The 15,462-nt window shown below is 25.9% G+C and overlaps 1 protein-coding gene across 1 annotated transcript in view; it reads right to left on the bottom strand.

Annotated features, from left to right (window-relative positions):
- The window catches only part of LOC100210680 (uncharacterized), a 10,190-nt gene extending 2,376 nt beyond the window's left edge, over window positions 1-7,814 (bottom strand). Inside the window, exon 1 of the mRNA XM_065805190.1 lies at window positions 7,621-7,814. Within this exon, the coding sequence (XP_065661262.1) occupies window positions 7,621-7,804 (184 nt within the window). The 5' untranslated portion in view covers window positions 7,805-7,814. The remainder of the gene's footprint in view (window positions 1-7,620) is intronic.
- Between the last annotated feature and the right edge of the window lie 7,648 nt (window positions 7,815-15,462).

Raw genomic sequence — 15,462 nt, 5'->3', positions numbered from 1 at the left:
ACATTTTATTTTTTTACTAGTAAATGTATTTACAGTATTTACAACTGCAGAAATAGCAGTATTGTTTTTTTTTAAGTACATTAAAATATACATAATGCAATAAATAGATATTAACTTATATTACATTCATAAATGCAGGCTTCGGCAGGAATGGCAGGCTATGGCCTGTGCCCGTCTCTGCACCCGTCTAAGTCAGTTTAGACGGGCCAAAAAAAGCCCGTCTCAAAAATAAATTTTGGGTAAAAAATAAGGTGAATTTTATGATGTTTTTTTATTTATGTACTTTTTTAAAATTTCTCTTATGACATAATTTTAATATGGATAGCAAAATCCATGTTATAATTTTTTATATTCAAATGTAAAATTTAAACAATTTAAATAATATAACTAAATCGTACAGTTTTTCAAACGACGATAACTGATTGATATAATATTGAATTACCGTATTATATCGAGTATAATATCGAATCAATATAATATCGAGTTACCGTATTATGTTATAAATTTAATAATTATTTGATTAAAAAAGGGAAATATACACATTTGATGCACAAGAATTAGGATTTTATTTTGGGTTTTTGGTATTTATAATAATAACGATAATAAAAAAAATTATCCATGTGATCTTTTTTTCGATAAACTAATTTGTCTTACTTTAAAGACATTTAAATTATTTCCCTGTTAACTTCGACATTAACTTAATGGTTTTTCTTAACGAGACGGCAGCTTATTTAATATGCAATTGTATAACTCGTTATTAAAAATGAAATATCTCATTAAAAATCAACAGACGGCTAATCAATTTTTATAGAATAATATAAATAGTGTGTCTGCTTTGTAGTTATCAAGTTATTCAAGTTATCCAGTCATTCAAGTTTTCAAGTTTTTCTAGTTTTTCAGTAAAGATAGTAATGGCATCTTCTGGTAGAAGAGTTACACTAACAACATTTTTAAGTTGGGTAAAGATGGAGTCTGTGGAAAAGGAACCGAGGTGGAGAATAGAACAATTTTTGTTGTGAAGATATGGTGTAAAGTTCGCATTCAGTATAAAAAAGAATAATGCTTATATTGTATAAGAAGTTATGGAAGCCCGGTATCTTAAAAAATTAATAGTACTTCTAAATAAAAACTTTTTATTAATTTTATTTAGAGAAACTTGATTTCAAATTTTTTTATTTACGTATCAGATTAACTATTTCCGATCAGGATAGGCATAGGTAAAGTGAAGTTATAAAAATTATAAAACAAATTATAAACAGTTTAAGTGAGTTTTTAGTTTTCATGCCCAATAGAATGCATAAGTATATAAACAATTGAATTGAAACATTAACATTAGTTACCAAACAATTCTTAAACTATCGAACTCATTCATTTAAGGTTTAAAAAAAAAAGATTTCAAACTATTTGTGGCTATAGCTTAAAAAAGTCGCAGTTAGATTTTGAAAATTTTATCATTCTATAAGATTTTTATTCACTAGAAACGAAGGAACTAAAGAAGCACGATATACTAAAATATACTAAAATAAACTTTGGTAAAAAAATATACTAATAATATACTAAAATAGACTTTGGTAAAAAAACATGTCAGGATGCTTAAATAAGGAAACGTGATGAAACGCCATGGTTGTTTCTATGATTTTTTCCGTCGTTTTCAAGTTTATTGGTTTGCCTATATCTGGAATAAAGAAAAAAATGAACATGAAACTAAATAAAGTTCACTCAAATAACAAATCTAAATAAAAACAACCATAAAACAACTAACCCGCGTGAAACAAAAATAGCTCTGAGCAAATAAAAAACTTTGAAAAACAATTATTGAAACTTGAAAAGTATCCAACTCATTTACTTTTATTAATAAAAGATTTTTTTTCTAATTAGCTCTCAAACAATTGGCTCTCTAAGTTATTATTTTAGTTCAATTCACAAAATATTTCATATTCAATGACATTTTCATTCAAAAATAGAAGATAAATTTATAAACTTTAAAAAAAAAATAATTTAAAGTTGTAAAAGCCTGTGCGAGATCATCGAGACAAGCGGCCCTACTAGCACACAAAGTCTATTTGTGACGGGCTTTTCATAGCCCGTGCGGTTTTTACTCCTGCCGAAGCCTGTAGATGTATATACATTATATATTAGATAGATTTAGATTTTTATCTATGTATGTTTAACATATCTATATTTACTTTTTTCAATGTTTATATTTTTTTTAACTATTTGCTTTAACATTAAATTCAGAGGTTCCTAACAATAGGCAGGTCATTAATATTATTAAAAAAAAAGGTTTTTCAAAAGTATATTATTTTTTGTCTCAAATGAAGCAAAACTATATAAAAATTTAAAAATTTTTACATTTTACAAAAGAATGAATATTATTTACATTTCATTGTTTAAAAACTATAGTTTTTAAACAATGAAATGTAAAATAATATTTAAAATGAAAAAAATACATTTTTGTGAGTCTGTTTTATATATATGAAAAAAAATCTAATTGCTAAAATATTTTCAATATCAATGTAAAAACTCAAACTCAATGTAAAAAGGTGTCATCTTTAAACTCCCTTATTCCCAGTTTAATAAATCTCCATTCATTTCTAATTTATGGGTCTGATCTTTTTAAATCTCCCAGAATTATTTGCAAATAAAAAATTAATTTAACTCTTGAATTTAATGGCCATACTCTTCCTGGCATTTCATTTAAACAGGTTAACTCATTATTAGACATTCAAACTACTCTGGTTTCCATTGCCAAAGTCATTTCTAAAACTCTTCTACAACTTTTGGTTTGGTTTTTTGAACCAAAGTGTTCTCCAGAACCCTCTTTAATTCTCTCTAAACAATAATTGCTTCACTGAATCTTGTTTTTTGCCTGCTGGAAAATGACATCTGTGATTTCAATTTTTAAAAACTCTGGAGAACATTCTGACCCCTCCAATCATTGCTCAATGTCATCGCTCTATTATTAGCAAGGCCTTTAATCAACAAATTTCTAACATCTTATCTTGAGTCAAATAACTTACTCTCTGACAATTGATGTAGTTTGAATCGACATTGCCAAAAAGGAGCAAACTAATAGAGAAAGGAGCAACAACAACAAATTAAGATATTTTATAAATGTAAGGAAGAGTCTACATATGTCTAGAATGTTTGTTCTGCAGCTAAGTTTCAAGAATGCTCGTGTTGCCATGTTTTAAAATCTATATGCAGTTAAACATCATGCTGAGGTGAAACAGGTTCGAAACCAATTATGATCAAACCATTTTGTGAAAGAGGAACCAAAAAATGCCTTCAATTTAAATCTGATAAAGGTAATTAAAGACTTCTTTTCTATCTCTGATTTCTTCTAGAATATAATGTATCATTCTGTTTTCACTGATTTTGGATTATAGTTTAAGTAGATCTTATTTTTATGTTTTTTGTTCATTATATGTTTTTTTTAAGTTTTTTAATGATCATTTTATTTTCAATTCTTAAAAAAAATCAATAAAATTTACTATATAGTTTTTTGAATCGATACCTCAAAATGCTAGGTAATTTGAAATACAATTTTAAGAAAATTGGATTTATTCTATGCATGCATCTTTTTAGCACTGTTTTTAGAGTCTTGAAGCAACATTTCTGATAACATTTTGCAAACTTATTTTCAGAAGGCTCAAAAAATTTAAAATTGTTTACAAAATTTTTTTAATGACTATTAGACTTTCTTCAATGTATTTTTAATTTATAATGTTTTCTAAAGGTAATATTTAATTTTTTTTTTTATGACTTAACATTATATCCTTTGTTCAGATTATTCATGGTTTTCAGTATTTAACAGAAAAACTTGGATTTTATGCCGCTTAATTTAATACCTGACATTCTGAGGTCCAATGCATTCTGAGGTCCCTTTACATGTAAACAGCAACAAGAAAAAAGTAAAGATATTATTAAAGTAATTTTAATAATAAAAAAGGCAACAGAAAAAAGTGACCAAAGTTATTTACTCAAAATTCAAAATAATACAGAACTTGATAAGTTTTTTATTTTGGAATATTAAAATTATCTTTTAATATCACTTATGTGACATTTATTTATAAAATATAAGGTTGAAAACAGCAACAAGTAGCTTTAACAGCAACTGTGAATTTTTTAAAGAAACAGATCATTTTATAAAAACATTTTTTAATTAAAAGACTTTAAATTGAATATTGTTCTAAAAATTTCAATTTAGTTTTGAAAGAATATAAAATAGTAAAACTTAGAATGTAAAATTTAGTTTCAAAGGAATGTAAAATAGTTATTCAATATTTATTGCTAACTAATTCATTGCTTAAAACATAAGTCTCTCCATAGTTTATACTAAAGGTATATCCAAATAATAAACTTTTTTTCTTATAAAAGGAGAAGTGTTTTTGCTTAAAAGAATTCTTTTCACAAATGTATTTAAAAATTTTCATATGTTAATAATTCAATATCATGTTCTTATGTAATTTATTTATGAACATAAATAATGTTTAAAAATATCTTATTGGTAACTGATAAAATCTACCAATAAATTATTTGTAATCTTTATTTAAAATATTACATTAAATATGCAAAATATAAAATAAAAAAATAAATTGTGATAAAAAAAAAAAAAAACTATATTAAGTATAAGATTGTTTTATGAAATAAATTATAAGGAAATACAATCTTTTTCAAATACCGAATTTAGATTTCATCAGTAATTTTTGTTTAAAATTAAATTTATTTACAATACGGTACTTTAAAATACGCTAATTATGTGATTTAACTTTTAATGATGTAAATATCAGCTGTGTTAAAGTTACATTTATTAGCGTTACACAATAAAATCTCATAATAAGGCCAGTAATCTCATAATAAACATAAGAAAATGGAAGGAAAGTATTAGTGTTACGCGTTTTTGTTATGCAATAAAATCTCTTAACAAGGCCTGTAATCTCATAACAAGCACCTTCCATTAAAAAATCGAAGGTGCATATTATCTTGTAATATTTGAAAAAAACCATAACCAAGTGTAAGTTATAAAAAAATTTAACTGCAGTTTGTTTGGTGGAGAGAGCTTGTGGACAGAATATGGCTGTAAAAATAAAGATCTTTCTGAGCTAATACAAATATACGAATCTAGTAAAACACATATAAGTTATTTGTTGTTATTACAATTTCAAATGTTTAGCAAAACTAACACTTTATCTACTATTGATTCTGGAAACAGCTTAGATTAAAAAAATTTTCTCAAACATCAGTTCTTTGGAATTCACTTTTTTCAACTTGCAATCTTTTCAGTCGTCTGTCAATCGTTATCTTTTCTCTCTATAAACGTTATCTTTTCTCCTTCAGTAACTTCCAACTCTAATAGTGGTTGCTTGCAGCCTTGTTGGTAGCGAAGATATTGAAAAAAAAAAAGACGGTGAATTAGTTGACATAAACAGACATACAATTGCACAATAAAATTTGGACGAGTGAAAATTTGTTCAAATAAATATTTATTGTGAGCAATTTAAACAAAACAAAAAAAACTATAAGAGAAGCGCTATTAATTTTTTTTTTGTATATTAGCAAAATTGCCATTTAATTAAACTTAAAAAATTAAATAGTAGATAATTAAAAAGAATCAAAAGTTAATTTAAAAAAATACCAAAAGAAAAAAAAGTGACGATTAAATTTGGACGACACCCAAATGAATCGTTATCCACAAATTGTTCCCCTGATTAAAAAATTGGCTAAATGCTCCCTTTATCAAAGAAATGACATTCAGTAATGAAAATCATCCTTATTATTAATGTAATAAACTCTTGGCAAAGAAAAAAGTTTCAACTACTAATAACCTTGCATGTTGGATGTTTGCAATATATGAAGTATTTAACCAATTGAAATGGGTTCAAAAAGTGTTTTTCTCAAAACAAGAAAGCAAAAAATAACTTTGTATAATTTAGGTACATTGACAACTATAAAATGTAAACAAATGTAGAAATGTGTGTACACAACAATTAAAAATTATAATACACCAGTTAAAAAACTGATCATCTAGATCATCTGATCAAGACAAATGTAGATGATTATAAACAGCAGGAAAAATCCAACATATTGAATTTGAAACTTACTATCTGAATTCAACAATATGCTAAATGACTGCATATTCCATAAAGATATTAAAAGACTTAATGAACCAGTTTTTGTAAAAAGACACCCTGGAAACGTGCATGAAACAGACAATATTAAAATTCTACCAAAGATCTCACAACTTTCAATACCAACAAGATGATTGAGAACCTTGCCATACAACTAAGATTATCAAAGAATTTTTACAATCCAAAAAAATATTTTTATTGCCGTGGTATACCTGATAACCTAATTTAAGTTACAATGAAAACATTTTGGTTTTAAAATGTGTTTTAAAGCCAAGGTTGGTTATTAAAAGTACTGAAAAAAATTGTTTTTTAGTACTTAAAATAGCCACCTTTGCAATACAAGCACAAGGCAATCTGTTAATTTCAAAAAAAATTTGGAAGATTTAGAATCAGACTTCTTTTTATCCTTTTATATTGAATTTTAAAACATTTTGATGTACTTTACAATATACTGCAATTAAAAAACATCAACAGTTACTATCAAGGAAGCATTTAAAAAATTTGAATTATCTATAAATTTTGTACAAAACTGCATCACTGTCATTTCTGTATCTGTTCTTAACAATTTTGAGGTAATACCTAAAAACCAAATGAAAATACAAATGCTAAATGAACTACTAATAAAGAAGCTTGTGGTAAAATAATTAGAAAAATTAGAAACAGGTATAGAGTATTAGATTTGGAATATTTAATTGAATAGTTTAGTTTTAATAGAGAGTTTTAGATTTAATAAAGTAATTTAGATTAGAGTATTTAAATAATTTTCAATTTTAGACCTAAAAAATTTCAATTTTAACAAACAACATTTTCTTCTAGATCACAAAAAAAACTATCCGATGCTAAGTAAAGTTAAATTGATGTCTGAATTAGTCGTTTTGTATGAAAATGCTGCTTTTAGGGATATTATCTGCATTAATGTATTATCCCAATTTTTTTATGTAAATAACCAAATTGAAATATTTTTTGAAGTATCAAAAGTGATAGCAATCTTAACTTTATTAATTTTGGTCACAGTGATTAATACAGCTGATTATGAACAGTGTTTTAGTACTTAAAGAAACTAAGGTATCTGAGAAATTCAACTAAATGCAATAGCTGTACTTACAATACATAAAGATTATTTACAGGATATTTATCAGTTTAATAAAAAAAAGTATTAAAATGTAGTCTTTCAGTCTTTTCCTTGTTTTTAACGCCTTTCTTTATTTTAAGACATTATTATAATTGTATGGTAACCTTTAATTTTGTATTTTTATGACTTACTTTTAACTAATCAAAAATTTCTGCCATAAAAATAAATTTAAAAAAATAAAACAAAAGTATTAGTAAAAATTGTTTAAATTATAATGCAGGACTATCAGGGAAAAATTCATTGAACATTCTTAGTTAAACATTTAGCTAAGTTTAAAAACAATTATTTATAATCCCTAATAAGGAAAAAAAGTTTTTGTATTTAAAGTAAGAAATGACAAAAAACGTGAGAATATACCAGGTGGGAAAACAATTCCTTCATCTGTAATTATAATTTGCCCTTGACGACTCATTAGATTTCTTGAAGTTAAAGATGATAATGCATGATTTGAATTTTTTGATAACTGAGAAATTATGTTATCTTGTTCTTCAATTAACATCCTTCCAGATGATGTGTCTAAGTTGTACTTTGATTTTGACATTGATAACTATGTATGTATACATAGTTATATATATATATATATATATATATATATATATATATATATATATATATATATATATATATACATATATATATATATATACATATATATATACATATATAATATAATATATATATATACATATATAATATAATATATATATATATATACATATATAATTTATATATATATATATATATATATATATATATATATATATATATATATATATATATATATATATATATATATATATATATATATAGTATGAAACAAAAGTTCTTAACAATACACTATTATTAAAAGGAAAATTAAAAACATAAACAAATTGTATTACGTAAGATTCTCATTATAAAAACAACTAACTCGTTAAAAGCTATAACCTAAAATTACTAACAACACAACTTCCATTAACAATAATTTAACTGAAAATTAAAATAAAAAACTTTCATAATCAAAGTATGAAGAATAAAGATTCTTTATTCTTATTTGAACAAAAATGCACCCTTCTAATAGAATGTTCAAGGCACCCTCAAGAAATGTATAAATAAAATTATTGTTTCTGAAAATTAATTAGTACAGTAATAAACCATTATCAGAGACATTTCTATAACAAGGGTATTGAAATTTTGTGAAAGAAAATGAAATAATCTATAACTAGATTGTTTTAGTTAATAATTTAAGTTTTTAGAACTTAAATTATTAAGTTGTAAGGGTTTCAAATGTAAACACAACTCTGAAGAAAAAATCCTTTGAAAAAATTTAAAACAATTTAGGCATAGATTATTTCATTTTCTTTCACAAAATTTCAATACCCTTGTTATAGGAATACGTCTCTGTAATGGTTTATTACTGTACTAATTAATTTTCAGAAGCAATACTTTTATTTATATTTTTCCTTAGGGTGTCTTGAACATTCATTAGAAGGGAGCATTTTAGGTCAACATCAAATAACGATATAATTATATATTGTTATTTCAATTGATAATACTGTTTTCTGAAATCTAAAAACAGTGGCAAATCTTTCTTTCTTTTTTATATTACGTTTTAATAAAACTTATTATTCCACTGAATGCTTCATTTTCAATTTTATAAAGCAGAATTTTATAAAACAAAGAATTTAAAAAATACATTTTTTGTTCAATGTTGAACAAAAAAACTTGTAGAAATAAATTCTTAAGCTTATTTTATGCGAAAGGATTGCTAAGAGTTAGATAATTCTAACAAGCCATTTTTCTGTACTGTTGTCCGGAAAAAACAGCTAGGTGTGGGCTAAATTTTCAGAAAAAAACCAAAGTACGAAATTATTATTTGAGTTATATTCTAATAATCCAAAAATAACACTCGTGAATTTTAACATAATTCAATTCATACACGCACTCAAATATTAAAAAACGTTTGTTTTGAAGTTTTGCAAACAACGAACTTAAGTGTTTAAAAAGTTTTTCTTTTTGTGAGTTTACATGATTATTAAAAAAAAATTGTGCTTTTTGCCTAATATATTTTATTTGTTATACAGTATCAGTCTGGGAACGCAGCCGTTTTCTAAAATCATTTAAGATGCCTTCTATACTAGTGCTCAGCCTACTTTAGTATGCATTATGTTGTAAACATCACATTTAGTTACAATTTAGTTGTAACTAAATGTTTATTTAGTTTATTCTGGGGTAAAAACTTAATTTCCAGTGTACAATTGAGAACATATATTAGAAATACAAAGTATGTCTGTATTTTGTATTTTAATTAGAAATGACAAATATTCCATGAACGAAAATAGAAGTTAATAAACAGTGTTGCACCAAATGGACAAACAAATAAAAGGTTATCAAATTGAAAAGAGAAATCTTTATATTTGTGAACATTATTATACTAAGTAAATAAAGGTTTCTTTAAGAGGTTATTTTGAAGATGCCATAAAATACACGATTTGCGGAACAGATATGCTTGTTAGAATTCTGTCCCACTCTTTTTAAGGCTTTCTTCTTGCCAGTGAAAAAAGAACGTGTTTTGTTGTTTGTTCTTATTTTGATTTTTGTTTTTTAGAATTTTATTCTATCGCATAGATTTTTAAAAAACAATTAAACTTAATAATATGTGTCTTTTGATTACAGGGACAAACACTGGGAGGACCAGGGGGCACCAACCCACCCATATTAGATATCAAAATTTTTTTATTAAATATTATTTTTAGGGATTTCTAGGGACTCTCGAAAATTAAATGGATCCCTAATATTATCAAAAAAATGTTTTTCAAAAGTCTCAAAGCAGCTGGGTGTAATTTACATCTGCCCAAGATGAATACTTTCATTAGGACACGTTAATTCCTTTATTTAATGGGTTGACGTTGAGGTGAACCAATTTTTACCAATTTAAATAGATGATGCGTGCCCATACCTTGGGGTTCGTCGGGTGCAAATGGTCCCCCTTTTTTACCAAATGCTCTTTGTTTTACACAAGTTTAATTATAAAAATCAAGATCATTTCATGAAAATCCTGTGATGTAACCATAAAATTATGTAACTTTTCATTGATATTTTAAGTTATTAAATCTAAGCTTTTGATGTATAAAAGTTAGAATAGGCTTTAAAATCTTAAAACACTTTACCGAACTCAATAATAATAATTAAACAAGTAAATAACAACAAAAACTTAGATTGGTAACTGATGTTGCTAGTATGCACAAGATATTCTTTGCTAGTTAGCATAGATGTTGAAATTTTTTACGGTTTGTTTTCATATACTTAATGAGGATGACTTAATAAGTGCGAACTGGGATAAGTACATAGCAGTAGCAAAAATTGGCATAAGTGCAAACTGTCATAAGTACAAAGCAGTTGCAAAAACTGGCATAAGTGTAAACTAGAATAAGTGCGCCAAATAAAATTTCTCAATGCAAACACAACATTGATCCACTGAATATAATCTAACGTTATTCCAATTTATATGGATCAACGTTGATCCAATGTATATAATCCAACAATAATCCATACACATTGAATTAATGTTGGGTTATAAGCCATATACATTGAATCAACATTGGGTTTAGATCAAAAAAATAACCAATTTTTGCGATGTTTTTACATACGTTGGTCCCATGTAACTTTGCTAATTGTTTTTAATCACGTCATTATTAAGGTTTACATTAATATAAATACAATAAAACTAACATTGAATCAACGTTTTATTTGCATCGGAGAAAACAGCCGACATTCGCAATGTATTTACATACGTTGGCCCCACGTAAGTTTTTTTTTTTTTTTTTTTTTTTTGTTATTCACCTCCTCAAGGCCGAGAAGACCACTACAGATGAGGAGGCTACTTAATAGTGGTTATAACCCTCTCTCAACGCGCTTTACCACTACACCACTACCGTTTTAGCTGGGTTATGCCTATGTTTGCAAATTCCTTTGCGCACTTATGCCAGTTCGCACTTATGCCAAATATTGAAACTGCTTCACACTTATGCCAGTTCGCCTTTATGCCAGTTTTTGCACCTGCTTTGCATTTGTGCTATGTCGCACTTATAAAATTTGCACTTCAAAAAAATCTCAGTGTTTTAAAGGCCAATTGTTCACTAATATAACTATCTTTACATTTACATTTACTAATAACACGAGTATTTTTAGAAGCTTTAGAAGTTCTCAATTTACCAACTAATTTTAAAGATTGATGGTATGATCCAGTAGTGATAAGAGCACAATCTCATTTGGGTCTACTGTTAAAATTGTTATCTGAAGAACCGTTATAATTGACAACGCGAGGCATTGCCCCAGCCTGTTGAGCATCACTGAGTTTCTCATATTCCAAAAAAACCTGGTTGAAAAAAGTGCTGCTTTAGAGAAGATCTGAATTTGCTTAAGCAACAAGTTCCTTGTCGCAATCATTACATTTTGCATGAGTAACATCAGTTTGAAGAAATTCCAAATCCAAGGCTTCTGGGCATTATCAACGCTATAATGATAGCTTTGAAAAAAGATACCTTGCATCTAAAAAATGAGTTTATAAATGCTTCACATCAATTAAGAATTATAACAAAAATGGAGTATTTTTAGAATAGTATTAGTGAAAAATATTTGTTAGAAATGAGTTATATTTGTTATAACGAATAATATTCAAAAAAATGAGTATTATGCGTTTGAACAAATAGATAGTTAAAAATAATGCTGACTAAATATTTGATGGTAATGTTAGTTACTTGATAGTAATATTAGCTACTTGATAGTAATGTTAGTTACTTGATAGTAATGTTAGCTACTTGATAGTAATGTTAGTTACTTGATAGTAATGTTAGTAAGGAGTTATTTAAAAACAAAATAGTATCTTAACTAACTCTAAAATACAATTTTAAACTAGAAAATTTTTTAATTCTAAAATACTGACTAAAATAAAAAAATATCTGTAAGGCTTTATTTATTTGTTTTGCTATTTAATAATCAATAGTTAAAATATATATATATATATATATATATACATATATATATATATATATATATATATATATATATATATATATATATATATATATATATATACAAAAAAAAAGTATATATCAAATCAATAATCAATAAATACATTTTTTACCAAAATAAATACCGTTTACAATATAGTATAAATATCATGATAATATTATTGTGAAGGGACAATGTAAATAGTACGAGACTAATTCAAAGCGGCAGCAGCGTAGTGGTTAGAACACTTGCTTATAAAGCAGGAGATCCAGGCTTGAAACGAGCTCTGGACATATTATCGCGTACGGTAAGGAAGAAGGCGTGAACTTCCGGGTTAAATGCAATTCCGCGGTGCTCTTGGGGCACCTAAATTAAAAAAAATTAAAAAATCACAGACCTTGTAAAAAAAAAAAAAATCTCCCTAGAAAATAATAAAATAATAATAATACAAAAAATACTATACTAATAATAATAATACAACAGACAAACACAATAACCAAAGGAACAAAAATAAAAGTCTTTTATACATAGTAATAATACTAATAATAGTACTAATCTTAATAAAAATAAGTAACATAATAATACTGACAATAAACAATAATAATAATTATAATAATGTTAAAAATACTAATAACTGATTAAAATAATAAAATAATAAATAATAAAGGTTAATAGTGTGAATAATGGTAGAAGAAAAAGAAGTATTATCGAGTAAAGAAAAAAATTATTGAATTAGAGTTGAAGATATTAGGATGAAGAAAAAATGCTAAAACTCACTAAATATTTAATATAAATACTAATAAATATAAAAATAAATACTAAATATAAAAATATTAATTAAATCTAGTATAAATATTGAGTATGGTAATTATGGTAATAATGCTCTTTTATTTCACGCATAGCTGTCAAGATAGCTTTGTTTAATTTAACTTAAAAAAACAGATCTTGAATTTGGGTCTTCAGTTTTTATGGAGTGGGGGAGATTGTTCTACTCATTGATGCATTGATGCTTTATAGAGTTTTCGCCATTTATAATTGTTCGACTGCGTTCAACAAATATATTTTTGCCTGATGAGGATCTAAGGAAGAGAGAAGTGAAAGTAGTTGGGAGTCTACCATGCAAGTAATCCCACACAAAGGTACAATTCATAAGCTTAATGTTGTCATTAAGTTTTAAGACCTGTGATAATTTATATAACAAAGAAACATTGCTGAAACGTTCATTCTGAAAGTGGATGATTTTAATAGCTTTATTTTGTGGCGAGGAAATGAATTTTAAGGATTGATTTTTAGTTTATCTCCAGATCTGGCAAGCATAACACATGTGGGATCCAAATATGGCGGGATAAATACTGGCTACAGTTTCTTAGTCGACAAAGTGCCTTAATTTGGCCAACATACCAATAGATTGACTTAATTTTGACTGTAAATACAAGTGGTTGTATGAAAAAGAAAGATTTTCATCCGAGATACCTTACTGATTTTGAAAAAGTTAATATCTCTCCATTAATATAAAAATTTAATTGTTTGTTAATTTTTTGGTTTTTGGTTTTAAAAACTAATATTTAGGGTTTTTTTATATTTTTTATATATATGTCCATAGAACAAAAGAGACTTTTTTTTACAATGATCTTTATTAAATAAACTGTTAAAAATACAGGGGCTCAAAGAAGATGAAGGTAACAATATTTCATCATAATCTTTTCATAGAGTATATAAAGTTTTAGTAAAATATAGTAATTATTAAAAACACTTATTAAGCATAAAAATACTGAGCTGATAAGCAAGTCAAATAAAGACAAAAGAAAAACCCAAAAAGTAATAAAATGGTTTCAGAGTAATTACAGAGCACATATGTTTGTCAAGCTTTAAAAATTTAAAATTTTATTAAAAAACCTTAAAGGAACTTAACATTTTTGCCTTTGCGTTGAAATATTTTTGATAAGTTTTCCATATTTTGGGGCTCGAAATCCATAAATGCTGGTAAATATTTACTTTAAATATCATTTTCATCGCTTTTCTGGTGATGAAGATAAGTTTATTTAAAAATCTTTTTTGCGATAATAATCGCAAAAAAGATTTTTAAATAAACTTATCTTCATAACATAAAACGATAATAATTGTATTATGAAAAGTATAACTTCCAGACATGGAACAATCTCCCGAATTTATATATTTACACTTATGTCAAAACATTTTTTTTTACTATTCTCAAATAAAATTACATTAATAATCTCTTTACGTTCAAAAATTATAACTATATAAAATATTTAACCTCCTCAAATTGAGGACGCCTCAAACTTTAAATAAACAATGGACTTTTAAACGCTTAGAGATTATTCTATGAAATTTAAAATTTATCGATGAGTATTAATTTAGTTGAGAATAGTAAAAAAATATTTAATCAGCTTGTTGCTCTCACGTTAGGGCAGGGGGCGAGAATGTTAAGGCTTTTTGTGACCGGAAATTGAAAAAGAGCTGACATTTTCTCTGAATACTCATAAAAAAGTAGGGAAAGTCCACCTTTTTATACACCTTGAAACCAAAGATCACAATTTTAGCTCTTGGATGATATTTAAGTAAAAATTTCAAAGGAATATTTTCGTTTAAATTATGTCTTGTTAGAAGTTAAAATATACAAGAAATGCCTTATTAATCTTGCATTTTTTCTATGTTTTGACCTAATAACAGACCATTACTTGTTTGTCAAATGCAGAACAAGACATAAGCATATTATAATTTAGTTTTATATAAATATTAATATAAAATCACAAACTTAATTTTTTCCGATAGCTCTAAAAATGCCGTACAATAGATGTAGGACTTTGTTGTACAAGAAGAGTTGTAAAAAATTAATTTGTTTCTTTTTTCTCGACAATTGTTTTACAACATAAACTTAGTTACAACAGACGTTAAGTTGACCACACCATACAAAAGAGGGTTTCCGTATTAAAAAACTGTTGAGTAACTGTCGCAGAACATTTCTTCAACTATTAAAAACCAACCTTTAGACAATAAAAACAAGTTTTCACTCAATGTTTTTTTTTTTTTTTAATTGGCATTAGGTTTTTTGATTTGCCTTACAAAACCATTTTATAAATTACATCACACAACCTCTAAAAAAAATTAGAATTCAAAATACCATGCCATGTCATGTCGGACCAATTTATTGACAATAAAAACATAAGAGTTATTGGTTTATAAACC

Source organism: Hydra vulgaris, chromosome 09 (assembly GCF_038396675.1).
Source record: "Hydra vulgaris chromosome 09, alternate assembly HydraT2T_AEP".
NCBI classification, from domain to species: domain Eukaryota; kingdom Metazoa; phylum Cnidaria; class Hydrozoa; order Anthoathecata; family Hydridae; genus Hydra; species Hydra vulgaris.
This window is presented reverse-complemented; position numbering and strand designations above follow the sequence as displayed.